Source organism: Zonotrichia albicollis, chromosome 4 (assembly GCF_047830755.1).
Source record: "Zonotrichia albicollis isolate bZonAlb1 chromosome 4, bZonAlb1.hap1, whole genome shotgun sequence".
Lineage (NCBI taxonomy): Eukaryota > Metazoa > Chordata > Aves > Passeriformes > Passerellidae > Zonotrichia > Zonotrichia albicollis.
Genome location: NC_133822.1, coordinates 2,250,297 through 2,263,643, shown reverse-complemented (window position 1 = coordinate 2,263,643; position 13,347 = coordinate 2,250,297). Strand labels below are relative to the sequence as shown.

The 13,347-nt window shown below is 31.1% G+C and overlaps 1 protein-coding gene across 4 annotated transcripts in view; it reads right to left on the bottom strand.

The window, feature by feature from the left end:
- Positions 1–13,347, bottom strand: part of LRGUK (leucine rich repeats and guanylate kinase domain containing) — a 107,736-nt gene that overhangs the window by 43,464 nt on the left and 50,925 nt on the right. For all 4 annotated transcript variants that reach the window (XM_074538666.1, XM_074538664.1, XM_074538667.1 and 1 more), the window contains 3 exons: positions 8,786–8,905; positions 4,478–4,574; positions 2,945–3,058 (listed from right to left, as the gene is read on the bottom strand). In XM_074538666.1, coding sequence (XP_074394767.1) covers positions 2,945–3,058; positions 4,478–4,574; positions 8,786–8,905 — 331 coding nt within the window. The remainder of the gene's footprint in view (positions 1–2,944; positions 3,059–4,477; positions 4,575–8,785; positions 8,906–13,347) is intronic.

Below are 13,347 nucleotides of genomic sequence, written 5' to 3'. Positions count from 1 at the left end.
TGGAACCTTGGAAAAAGATAAAGATAGAATCTAAAAATGTCAGGCTTTGTGCTTTCCCAGATCAACTGCACCTGATAAATTATAGAATTGTTAGATGTGATGATTGCTTAGTAATTAAATGTAATTATTATATAACCATAAGAACAGTGAGAAACCATGTTGGAAATTCAGAGAGGGGCTAAATTTATGTACACAATAGAAAAATGCAAGTTCAATAATTAACATGAAATTATGTAATGATAGATTATAAACCATGATCATTTGGGATGTATGGTCGGAGTCAGATTTGGGTTGAATTTACCCCAATTCCCAGAGGTATTTTTTTAATAAAAAGCCCCACATTTAATCCCTGTGATTTTGTGTTTTTGAACGCTGACACTCCATGAGGAAATTCCTGCTGAATTGTTCTGGAGCACATGATAGTGGAACCCTGGAAAAAGTTAAAGATAGAATCTAAAAATGTCTGGGAAAGCTTTGTGCTTTCCCAGATCAACTGCACCTGATAAATTATAGAATTGTTAGATGCGATGATTGTTTACTAATTAAATGTAATTATTATATAACCATAAGAAGAATAGTGAGAAATTCAGAGAGGGGCTAAATTTATGTATACAACAGAACAATAGAAGTTTAATAATTAACATGAAATTATGTAATGATAGATTATAAAACATGATTATTTCGGATGTATGGTTGGAGTCAGATTTGGGTTGAATTTACCCCAATTCCCAGAGGTATTTTTTTAATAAAAAGCCCCACATACAATCCCTGTGATTTTGTGTTTTTGAACGCTGACACTCTATGAGGAAATTCCTCCTGAATTATCCTAGAGCCGGTGTCCTCATGATAGTGGAACCCTGGGAAAAGTTAAAGATAGAATCTAAAAATGTCGGGCTTTGTGCTTTCCCAGATCAACTGCACCTGATAAATTATAGAATTGTTAGATGCAATGATTGTTTAGTAATTAAACGTAATTATTATATAACCATAAGAAGAATAGTGAGAAACCATGTCGGAAATTCAGAGAGGGGCTAAATTTATGTATACAACAGAAAAATACAAGTTCAATAATTAACATGAAATTATGTAATGATAGATTACAAACCATGATCATTTGGGATGTATGGTCGGAGTCAGATTTGGGTTGAATTTACCCCAATTCCCAGAGGTATTTTTTTTAATAAAAAGCCCCGCATACAATCCCTGTGATTTTGTGTTTTTTGGACGCTGACACTCCATGAGGAAATTCCTGCTGAATTGTTCTGGAGCAGGTGTCCTCGTGATAGTGGAACCCAGGGAAAAGTTACAGATAGAATCTAAAATGTCAGGCTTTGTGCTTTCCCAGATCAACTGCACCTGATAAATTATAGAATTGTTAGATGGGATGATTGCTTAGTAATTAAACATAATTATTATATAACCATAAGAACAGTGAGAAACCATGTTGGAAATTCAGAGAGGGGCTAAATTTATGTACACAATAGAACAATATAAGTTTAATAATTAACATTAAAGTTATGTAACGACAGAGTATAAAACCTGATTATTTCGGATGTATTGTCAGAGTCAGATTTGAGTTGAATTTACCCCGATTCCCAGAGGTATTTTTTTAATAAAAAGCCCCGCATGTAATCCCTGTGATTTTGTGTTTTTGAACGCTGACACTCCATGAGGAAATTCCTCCTGAACTGTCCTGGAGCCGGTGTCCTCATGATAGTGGAACCCTGGAAAAAGTTAAAGATAGAATCTAAAAATGTCTGGGAAAGCTTTGTGCTTTCCCAGATCAACTGCACCTGATCAATTATAGAATTGTTAGATGTGATGATTGTTTAGTAATTAAATGTAATTATTGTATAACCATAAGAAGAATAGTGAGAAATTCAGAGAGGGGCTAAATTTATGTACACGATAAAACAATAGAAGTTTAATAATTAACATGAAATTATGTAATGATAGGGTAGAAACCATGATCATTTGGGATGTATGGTCAGAGTCAGATTTGGGTTGAATTTACCCTGATTTCCAGAGTTCTTAATAAAAAGCCCCGCGTGTAATCCCTGTGATTTTGTGTTTTTGAACACTGACACTCCACGAGGAAATTCCTCCTCAATTGTCCTGGAGCCGGTGTCCTCATGATAGTGGAACCCTGGAAAAAGTTAAAGATAGAATCTAAAAATGTCTGGGAAAGCTTTGTGCTTTCCCTGATCAACCGCACCTGATAAATTATAGAATTGTTAGATGTGATGATTGTTTAGTAATTAAACGTAATTATTATATAACCATAAGAAGAATAGTGAGAAACTATGTTGGAAATTCAGAGAGGGGCTAAATTTATGTATACAACAGAACAATATAAGTTTAATAATTAACATGAAATTATGTAATGATAGATTATAAAACATGATCATTTTGGATGTATGGTCAGAGTCAGATTTGCGTTGAATTTACCCCAATTCCCAGAGGTATTTTTTTAATAAAAAGCCCCACATGTAATCCCGTGATTTTGTGTTTTTGAACGCTGACACTCCATGAGGAAATTCCTCCTCAATTGTCCTAGAGCCGGTGTCCTCATGATCCCTGGAAAAAGTTAAAGATAGAATCTAAAAATGTCAGACTTTGTGCTTTCCCAGATGAACTGCACCTGATAAATTATAGAATTGTTAGCTGCGATGATTGTTTAGTAATTAAACGTAATTATTAAATAACCATAAGAAGAATAGTGAGAAATTCAGAGAGGGGCTAAATTTATGTATACAACAGAACAATAGAAGTTTAATAATTAACATGAAATTATGTAACGACAGAGTATAAACCATGATCATTTGGGATGTATGGTCGGAGTCAGATTTGGGTTGAATACACCCCAATTCCCAGAGGTATTTGATAAAAACAATGCATTTAATCCCTGTGATTTTGTGTTTTTTTGAGTGCCAGGAGCTCTCACCTCGATCTCCATGTGCACACAGGTTGCCAGCCCCTCCCTGGCGATGGATTCCAGCGTGCCCCGTGCCAGCCCGTAGCTGTGCCCGCTGTACCCGTAGGTGGCCAGGAACCGGCCCTGGAACCAGAGCAGGGAAAGGGCAGAGGAAAATCCCAAAGGAATGAGTGAGTTTATCAAAGAAATGAATGGCGATGGGGGAACTGATGGGTCTCATTAGCAAGGTGCTTCTGGTTTAAAGGGGTGGTAATGAGAGCCCAAAATTGGCGTTAATGAGCCCAAAATCAGTGTTAATGAGGGTAATGAGAGCCCAAAATTGGCATTAATGAGCCCAAAAACAGCATTGAGAGCCCAAAACTGGCATTAATGAGGAAGCCCAAAATTGGCGTTAATGAGCCCAAAATCATTGTTAATGAGGGCAATGAGAGCCCAAAACTGGCGTTAATGAGCCCACAATCAGTGTTAATGAGAGCACTGAGAGCCCAAAATCAGCATTAATGAGCCCCAAAACAGCATTAATGAGGGCAATGAGAGCCCAAAATCAGCATTAATGAGCCCAAAATCAATGTTAATGAGCTCAAAATCAGCATTAATGAGGGCACTGAGGGCCCAAAATCAGCATTAATGAGAGAGCCCAAAATTAGGATTAATGACAGAGGCCAAAATCAGCGTTAATGAGAGCCCAAAAATAGCGTTAATGAGAGCGCCCAAAATCAGCACTAATTAAAGACCCAAAATTCAGCACTTATGAGGGCAATGAGAGGTTAAAGAGTGAGCCCAAATTCAGTGTTAATGAGCCCAAAATCAGTGTTAATGAAGGCAATGAGAGCCCAAAATCAGCATTAATGAGCCCAAAATCAGTGTTAATGAGCTCAAAATCAGCATTAATGAGGGCAATGAGAGGTTAATGAGATAGCCCAAAATCAGTGTTAATGAGCTCAAAATCAGCATTAATGAGAGAGCCCAAAATCAGCACTAATTAAAGACCCAAAATTCAGCACTAATGAGGGCAATGAGAGGTTAAAGAGTGAGCCCAAATTCAGTGTTAATGAGCCCAAAATTGGCATTAATGAGCCCAAAATCAGTGTTAATGAGGGCACTGAGTGCCGAAAATCAGCACTAATGTGGGCAGTGAGAGGTTAATGAGAGAACCCAAAATCAGCATTAATGAGAGTCCAAAATTGGCATTAATGAGAGCCCAAAATCAATACATAAAAATACATAAATTATAAATATATAAGTATAAATAAATTATAATATATATTAAAATATAGAATATTACATATATTATATAATATATAATATATAATATATAATATGTAATGTATTATATATTATATATTATATATTATATATTATATATTATAATATAAAAATATAATGATATATATAACATAAGTAATATATAAAAATAACATATAAAATAAATAATATATAAAAATATGAAAATATATTAAATACATAAATACATATAAAGATATAAAAATAACTCAGGCTTGGGCAGAGAAGTTGAGTTCACTGTGGGAGCCGGGCACTCACTGCTTTCACCATTTTGCCAAATTCTTCTTGAGAAATGAAATGATAATCCAGCCGGTTTTCCTCCCCGAAATAAGCTTTCCTGGTGGTGTGGCAGGGCCTGGCAGATTATATAAAATATATATTATAATTTATATTATATAATAATATATAAAATATAGAAATATTTTCTTTCCCAAAATGAGCTTTCCTGGTGGTGTGGCAGGGCCTGGGAAATAATATCAAAATATATATTATAATTTATATTATACAATAATATATGAAAATATACAAATATTTTCTTCCTCAAAAGAAGCTTTCCTGGTGGTGTGGCAGGGCTTGGCAGATAATATAAAATATATATTATCATTTATATTATATAATAATATATAAAAATATAAAAAATATTTTTTTCCTCAAAAAAAGCTTTCCTGGTGAGGTGGCAGGGCCTGGCAGATAATATAAAATTAATATATTATAATATATTATAATACATGTTATATTATATTATATTATATTATATTATATTATATTATATTATATTATATTATATTATATTATATTATATTATATTATATTATATTATATTATATTATATTATATTATATTATAATATAAAAATATAAAAATATAAAAATATAAAAATATAAAAATATAAAAATATAAAAATATAAAAATATAAAAATATTTTCTTCCCCAAAATAAGCTTTCCTGGTATTGTGGCAGGGCCTGGGATATAATATAAAAATATTTATTATTATATACATTACATTACATTACATTACAATACAATACAATATAATATAATACAATACAATACAATACAATACAATACAATACAATACAATATAATATAATATAATATAATATAATATAATATAATATAATATAATATAATATAATATAATATAATATAATATAATATAATATAATATAATATAATATGCAAATATTTTCTTCCCCAAAATAAGCTTTCCTTGTGCTGTGGCAGGGCCTGGCAGATTTATGAGAAAACAAAGAATTAATTTGGTTTCAATCCCTGCAGCACCTCTGGAACAGCAGTGGCGAGTGGGGGAAAGCAGAGAAATCAGAAATAATTTCATTTTTAAGCAGCAAAGAAATACAAGAAACAGAAAGAGGTGCAAATCACAGCCCTGAATGCTGGGTGTTGGAAAGATGGACCCATAAATACACCAAAAAATTCAATTTACAGCGGTGTTTTGCTTGTAAATCCCTGCCCAGCCCAGCATGGAAAGAGAAAGAGAAAGAGCAAGAAAGAGCTGAAAAATCCAATTTTTAACCAGGTGGCAATGGGGAGGGGGAAAATGCTGAAATTGGGATAAAGGGAGGGAAAGTAAAAACTCATCTGGCTCAGCTTCCCACCAGGATAAAACACTAAAATTCCATATAAAAACCCTAAAAAAACCCAGATAATTAATGCAGGGAGCAATTTAATACTGAAGGATTCAGTGGGGCTGGTTCTGTTTGAAAATCAGATTTTCAAAACCCGCTAAAAATCCCTAAAAAACCCCCAAAAAATCCCTAAAAAAACCCAATATCTCCCTGTTAATTAATGGAGGTAATAATTAGAGCCTGAAGCATTCAGTGGGTCTGGTTCTGTTTGAAAATCAGGTTTTTTTCCCCATTTCTGCTTTGCCATTAAAGTGGGATAAAAGGCAAAAAAGGAATTCCCTGAGATCCCATCAGGACAAACCTGAACCAAACCAAAACCCACTAAAAAAACCCAAAAAAATCCCTAAAAAACCCCCAAAAAAATCCCTAAAAAACCCCCTAAAAAAACCCAAAAAAATCCCTAAAAAAACCCCAAAAAATCCCTAAAAAACCCAAAAAAATCCCTAAAAAAACCCCAAAAAATCCCTAAAAAACAAAAAAAAAATCCCTAAAAAAACCCCAAAAAATCCCTTAAAAACCCAAAAAAATCCCTAAAAAAAACAAAAAAAAATCCCTAAAAAAAACCCCAAAAAATCCCTAAAAAAACCCCAAAAATCCCTAAAAAAAACCCAAAAAATCCCTAAAAAAACAAAAAAAAAAATCCCTAAAAAACAAAAAAAATCCCTTTAAAAACCCAAAAAAATCCCTAAAAAACCCAAAAAAATCCCTAAAAAAACAAAAAAATCCCTAAAAAAAACCCCAAAAAATCCCTAAAAAACCCCAAAAAAATCCCTAAAAAAACCCCAAAAAAATCCCTAAAAAATCCCCAAAAAATCCCTAAAAAAACCCCAAAAATCCCTAAAAAAAACCCAAAAAATCCCTAAAAAAACAAAAAAAAAATCCCTAAAAAACAAAAAAAAATCCCTTTAAAAACCCAAAAAAATCCCTAAAAAACCCAAAAAAATCCCTAAAAAAACAAAAAAATCCCTAAAAAAAACCCCAAAAAATCCCTAAAAAAACCCTAAAAAACCCCAAAAAATCCCTAAAAACCCCAAAAAATCCCTAAAAAACCCCAAAAAAATCCCTAAAAAAACCAAAAAAAAATCCCTAAAAAACCCCAAAAAAATCCCTAAAAAAACCCAAAAAAATCCCTAAAAAACCCAAAAAAAATCCCTAAAAAACCCCCAAAAATCCCTAAAAAACCCCAAAAAATCCCTAAAAAAACCCAAAAAAATCCCTAAAAAAACCCAAAAAATCCCTAAAAAAACCCCAAAAAATCCCTAAAAAACAAAAACAAAAAAATCCCTAAAAAAACCCCAAAATCCCCCTGTTAATTAATGCAGGTAATAATTAGAGCCTGAAGCATTCAGTGGGTCTGGTTCTGTTGGAAAATCAGATTTTTCTCCTCATTTCTGCTTTTTGTTTGTTTGTTTTAATTTCAGTTTATTAAGTTCATTAATTAATTAATGAATGGTTTGTTTGTTTCTGTTTTGGTTTATTATTTTCATTTGTTTGGGTTTGGTTTAGTTTGTGGGTTCATTTGTTTTTGTTTGTTTGGTTTAGATTTGCTTTGTGATTTTCAGATTTTTCTTTATTTAGTTTATTTCTGTTTATTTCTGTTATTATTCTGTTTATTTCTGTTTATTTCTGTTTATTTCTGTTTTGGTTTATTTTCATTTGTTTTTGTTTATTTTATATTTGCTTTGTGATTTTCAGTATTTTGTTTATTTAGTTTATTTCTCTTTATTTCTCTTTATTTCTGTTTATTTCTGATTTGATTTGTTATTTTCATTTGTTTGTTTCATTTGTTTGTTTTGGTTTGTTTTATATTTGCTTTTTGATTTTCAGTATTTTGTTTATTTTGTTTATTTCTGTTTATTTCTGTTATTATTCTGTTTATTTCTGTTATTATTCTGTTTATTTCTGTTTTGATTTGTGATTTTCATTTGTTTCATTTTCTCTCTGCTTTTCCCCTTCCAAATTATTAATTTATATATATATATTTTTTTAGCTTATTTCTGTTTTGGTTTGTTATTTTCATTTGTTTGTTATTGTTTATTTTATATTTGCTTTGGGATTTTCAGGTTTTTGTTTATTTAGTTTATTTCTGTTATTATTCTGTTTATTTCTGTTTTTATTCTGTTTGTTTCTGTTATTATTCTGTTTATTTCTGTTTATTTAGTTTATTTCTGTTTTGATTTGTGATTTTCATTTGTTTATTTTATATTTGCTTTGTGATTTTCAGTTTTTTGTTTATTTAGATAATTTCTGTTTATTTCTGTTATTATTCTGTTCATTTCTGATTTGGTTTGTTATTTTCATTTGTTTGTTTCATTTCTTTGTTTTGGTTTATTTTATATTTGCTTTGTGATTTTCAGTTCTTTGTTTATTTAGTTTATTTCTGTTTATTTCTGTTATTATTCTGTTTATTTCTGTTTATTTCTGTTTATTTCTGTTTTGATTTGTGATTTTCATTTGTTTAATTTTCTCTCTGCTGTTCATCTCCCAAAATAATAATCTATATATCTATTTTTTATTTGGTTTATTTCTGTTTTGGTTTGTTATTTTCATTTGTTTGTTTTTGTTTATTTTATATTTGCTTTGTGATTTTCAGGGTTTTTTTTATTCTGTTATTATTCTGTTTATTTCTGTTTATTTCTGTTATTATTCTGTTTATTTCTGTTTTGATTTGTGATTTTCATTTGTTTCATTTTCTCTCTGCTGTTCCCCTTCAAAATTAATAATTTATATATATATTTTTAATTATTTATATATATATATTTAATTAATCTTATCTTTTTTCAAATTGATAATTTCAATATCTTTCCTCTCATTAACAACTCATCCAATCAAGCCTCGAGAAGACCCAAAACCACATCAAAACTCTTGATTTTTTTTTTTAATTTTTTTTATTTTATTTTTTATTTTTCCAGAACTCACCCAAATCTGAAGCAAGTTTTGAATTTCCTGCAGATTTTCAGGGCCAGCTGTCGCCGGCCCCCGGCCACCGGGCCCAGCAGCACCAGCAAGGGGTAGGGGTCCTCAAACGTGGGCAAAGTGCTGCAAAAAACGGAAATAATTCACATTATTTCACCCCAAAAATTGAATTTCGGCAGATTCTCAGAAAGCTCTGCAGGGATTTTGTCAGCCCTTCAAGTCGTCGTGGTTTGTTGGTAAAAGTTCAGGGGTTTGAATGTGAAAGGAGCAGAAAAATGTGGAAAATGAGCGTGCGCTGAATGGGTTCCTGCTCAAGAGACAGGTACCAAAAATCCTCCTGGCCCGGCCCAACAGACATAAAATAAAATAAAATAAAATAAAATAAAATAAAATAAAATAAAATAAAATAAAAATTATAAAATGAAATAAAATAAAAAATAAATTATGAAATAAAATACAATAAAATAAAATAAAATAAAAATTATAAAATAAAATAAAAATTATAAAATGAAATAAAATAAAAAATAAATTATGAAATAAAATACAATAAAATAAAATAAAATAAAATAAAATAAAATAAAATAAAAATTATAAAATGAAATAAAATAAAAAATAAATTATGAAATAAAATACAATAAAATAAAAAATAAATTATAAAACAAAACAAAATAAAATAAAATAATAAAAAATAAAATAAAATAAATAAAATAAAAAATAAAATAAAAATAAAATAAAAAAATTTATAAATAAAATATAAATTTAAAAAATAAAACAAAATAAAATAAAAAATAATAAAAAATAAAATAAAAAATAAAAAATAAAATAAAATTATAAAATAAAATAAATTAAATTAAAATAAAAAATAAATTATAAAATAACATAAAATAAAAGAAATAAAATAAAATAAAATATAAAAAAATAAAAAATAAAATAAAATAAATAAAAATAAAATAAAATAAAATAAATAAAATAAAAAATAAAATTAAAAATCAAATCAAATAAAATATAAAATAAAATAAAATAATAAAAAATAAAATAAAATAAAAAATAAAATAAAAAAATTATAAATAAAATATAAATTAAAAAAATAAAACAAAATAAAATAATAAAAAATAATAAAAAATAATAAAAAATAAAATAAAAAATAAAAAACAAAATAAAATTATAAAATAAAATAAATTAAATTAAAATAAAAAATAAATTATAAAATAACATAAAATAAAAGAAATAAAATAAAATAAAATATAAAAAAAAATAAAATAATAAAAAATAAAATAAAATAAAAAATACAATAAAAAATAAAAAAATAAAATGTGAAATAAAATAAAATAAAATAGAATAAAAAATAAAATAAAAAATAAAATTAAAAATCAAATCAAATAAAAAATAAAATAAAATAAAATAAAATAAAATAAAATAAAATAAAATAAAATAAAATAAAATAAAATAAAATAAAATAAAATTTTCCGCTCCTCACGTAGCCGCTGTCACTCGGAGCCACATTTCCAATGTCCCCTGCATCTCTGGCAGGGGAAAATACCCCAAATATTCACTGCTGTGTTACCACAGCATTCCTGATATCCCAAATTCCTGAAATCCCAAATTAAGAGAGAAGAAAAGAACAGGAAATTCAATGTTTTGTGCCTGCAGGACAGGAAAAAATAAAAACTTTCTGCTTTGTTTTCAGCTTTGATTCGCAATAATGAAGATATCACTGACCCAGAATTAATTATAACCTGATTTAATTAATCAGGTCATTATGTCACAAAATAAATAAATTATGAGAATAAAGAAATTATGTCACAAAATAAAGAAATTATGAAAATAAAGAAATTATGTCATTACTGGGAAGGCTCCTGGTTTTAGTGGATGATCCCAGAAAACGGAATCACAATAAAAATACAAATTTCTGAGTTACTGAATCCTGGATTTTCCATCAGGTTACTCAGTAATTAATTAATTAATCACTAAAAAGGGTGTGGGGCACAAAGGTTGGTCTCAGTGCCTGCTGCAGCCAAAAAAAAATTATATTCTAATGTATATTTAATATATTAATAAAGTGAAATTAATAAAGTAAATTTATATATTTAATAACAACAACAAAAATAATGATAATAACGATAATAATAATGATTATAATGACAATGATAATAATATAGTGTATTCCATCAGATCATGTGCAAGAATTTAATAATAATAATAATAATAATAATAATAATAATAATAATAATAATAATAATAATAATAGTAGTAGTAGTTAGTGTATTCCATCAGATCATGTGGAAGAATTTTCCACAAATTTCTCATGATAATGATAATGATAATGATAATGATAATAATAATATAGTGTATTCCATCAGACAATGTGCAAGAATTTTCCAATAATAATAATAATAATAATAATAATAATAATGTGTATTCCATCAGATCATGTGCAAGAATTTTCCAATAATAATAATAATAATAATAATACACATATATTTATAGTACATTCCACCAGACCATGTGGAAGAATTTTCCATAAATTTCTCATCATAATAATAAAAATAATAATAAAAATAATAAAAATAATGATAATAATAATTAATACTAATACTAATAATACACATATATTTATAGTACATTCCACCAGACCACGTGGAAGAATTTTCCAAGAATTCCTCAAACATCACAAAACGACTGCAGAGCAGCAAAAATTCCATTTTTCAGAGGAGAAAGGAGACTGGGAGGCGTCACCTGGGCACGGTGACCTTGGAAAAGGAGCATCCCCTGCCTGTCCCTTCCATGACTTCCATGTGTCCGATTTTCGGCTGTTTGAGGGGCCTGGAAAGGCCCGGGGTGGCCTTGGGGCAGCCGCGTATCGAAGGAACAGAAGAGGCTTCAGTTCTTCTTTCGGTTTTTATGTTTATTAATTGTTTATCTAAAAGATTTTCTCTCGGCCCGACAGAGCTCTGCTCAGCAGCCAGCCATGAGCACACTGTGCTGCCTCCGGGCGGTCACCTATCTTTATACCCAAAGTTACGTGTACAATATTTATCATTTTTCCCCAATACCATTTATTCTTATTGCCCGGTGCACTTTTAGTAATAACCAATCCCAAAGTGCCACCATCACCACAGAAGATGGAGGAGAAGAAGAAGAAGGACAGGACACGCCCCAATTCCTCCATCTTACTTCTCTAAACCCCCCTGTACAGGAATCCTAAACCCTGTGTTTCACTCTCTAATTAACCAATCCCTTCACCATTCACCCCGGTGAAACCCTCCTGTCCTCATACAGGTGTCGTCTCCTGTGTAGGGTCAAAGTGCAGCCACCAGACACTTCTGGAACATTCCAGGACTCCCGAGCCCCCCAAGGGTGCTCTCGGTGACACCTCAGTCCTGAGGTGCTGAGATCCCACACCATGGAATCATCTCCTCCTTCCAATAAAACACTGAAATTTCCCCTCATGAACACAAAATGCGCCCAAAAACCCCCAAATAAATTCATTTTACCCCCAGCAGTGAGGGGAGAAGGAGCTGGCAGGAAGGGAAGGAGAAATTTTCCAGCTCTCTGCGGCCTCCAGGGATTTTTCCTGTGGGCAAGGGGAGGAATTTTGGATCTCTCATTTGTGGTGCCAACACCCATTGCTCCAACAGCAGGAAGGGATGGAGCCGTGGACAATCTCAGGGTTTAGAGCTGAATGAAAATCTCTGTTTATCATCAATTTGAACCAAACCAGCTTTGCCTCCTTTCCAGGCTGCCGACAGGATCCTGCAGGAGTTCTCCTCAGGAAAAACCATGACTTCCATGGAATCATCTCCTCCTGCCAATAAAACACTGAAATTTCCCTTTATGAACACAAAAAGCGCCCAAAACCCCCAAATAAATTCATTTTACCCCCAGCAGTGAGGGGAGAAGGAGAAATTTTCCAGCTCTCTGCGGCCTCCAGGGATTTTTCCTGTGGGCAAGGGGAGGAATTTTGGATTTGTGGTGCCAATGCCCATTGCTCCAACAGCCTGAGGGAAGGGATGGAGCCGTGGACAATCTCAGGCTTTGGAGATGAATGAAAATCTCTGTTTTATCATCAATTTGAACCAAACCAGCTTTGCCTCCTTTCCAGGCTGCCGACAGGATCCTGCAGGAGTTCTCCTCGGGAAAAACCATGACTTCCATGGAATCATCTCCTCCTTCCAATAAAACACTGACATTTCCCCTCATGAACACAAAAAGCGCCCCAAAAGCCTCAAATAAATTCATTTTACCCCCAGCAGTGAGGGGAGAAGGAGAAATTTTCCAGCTCTCTGCGGCCTCCAGGGATTTTCCCTGTGGGCAAGGGGAGGAATTTTGGATTTGTGGTGCCAATGCCCATCTGCTCCAACAGCAGGAAGGGATGGAGCCGTGGACAATCTCAGGCTTTAGAGGGGAATGAAAATCTCTGTTTTATCATCAATTTGAACCAAATCAGCTTTGCCTCCTTTCCAGGCTGCCAACAGGATCCTGCAGGAGCTCTCCTCGGGAAAAACCATGATTTCCATGGAATCATCTCCTCCTTCCAATAAAACACTGACATTTCCCCTCATGAA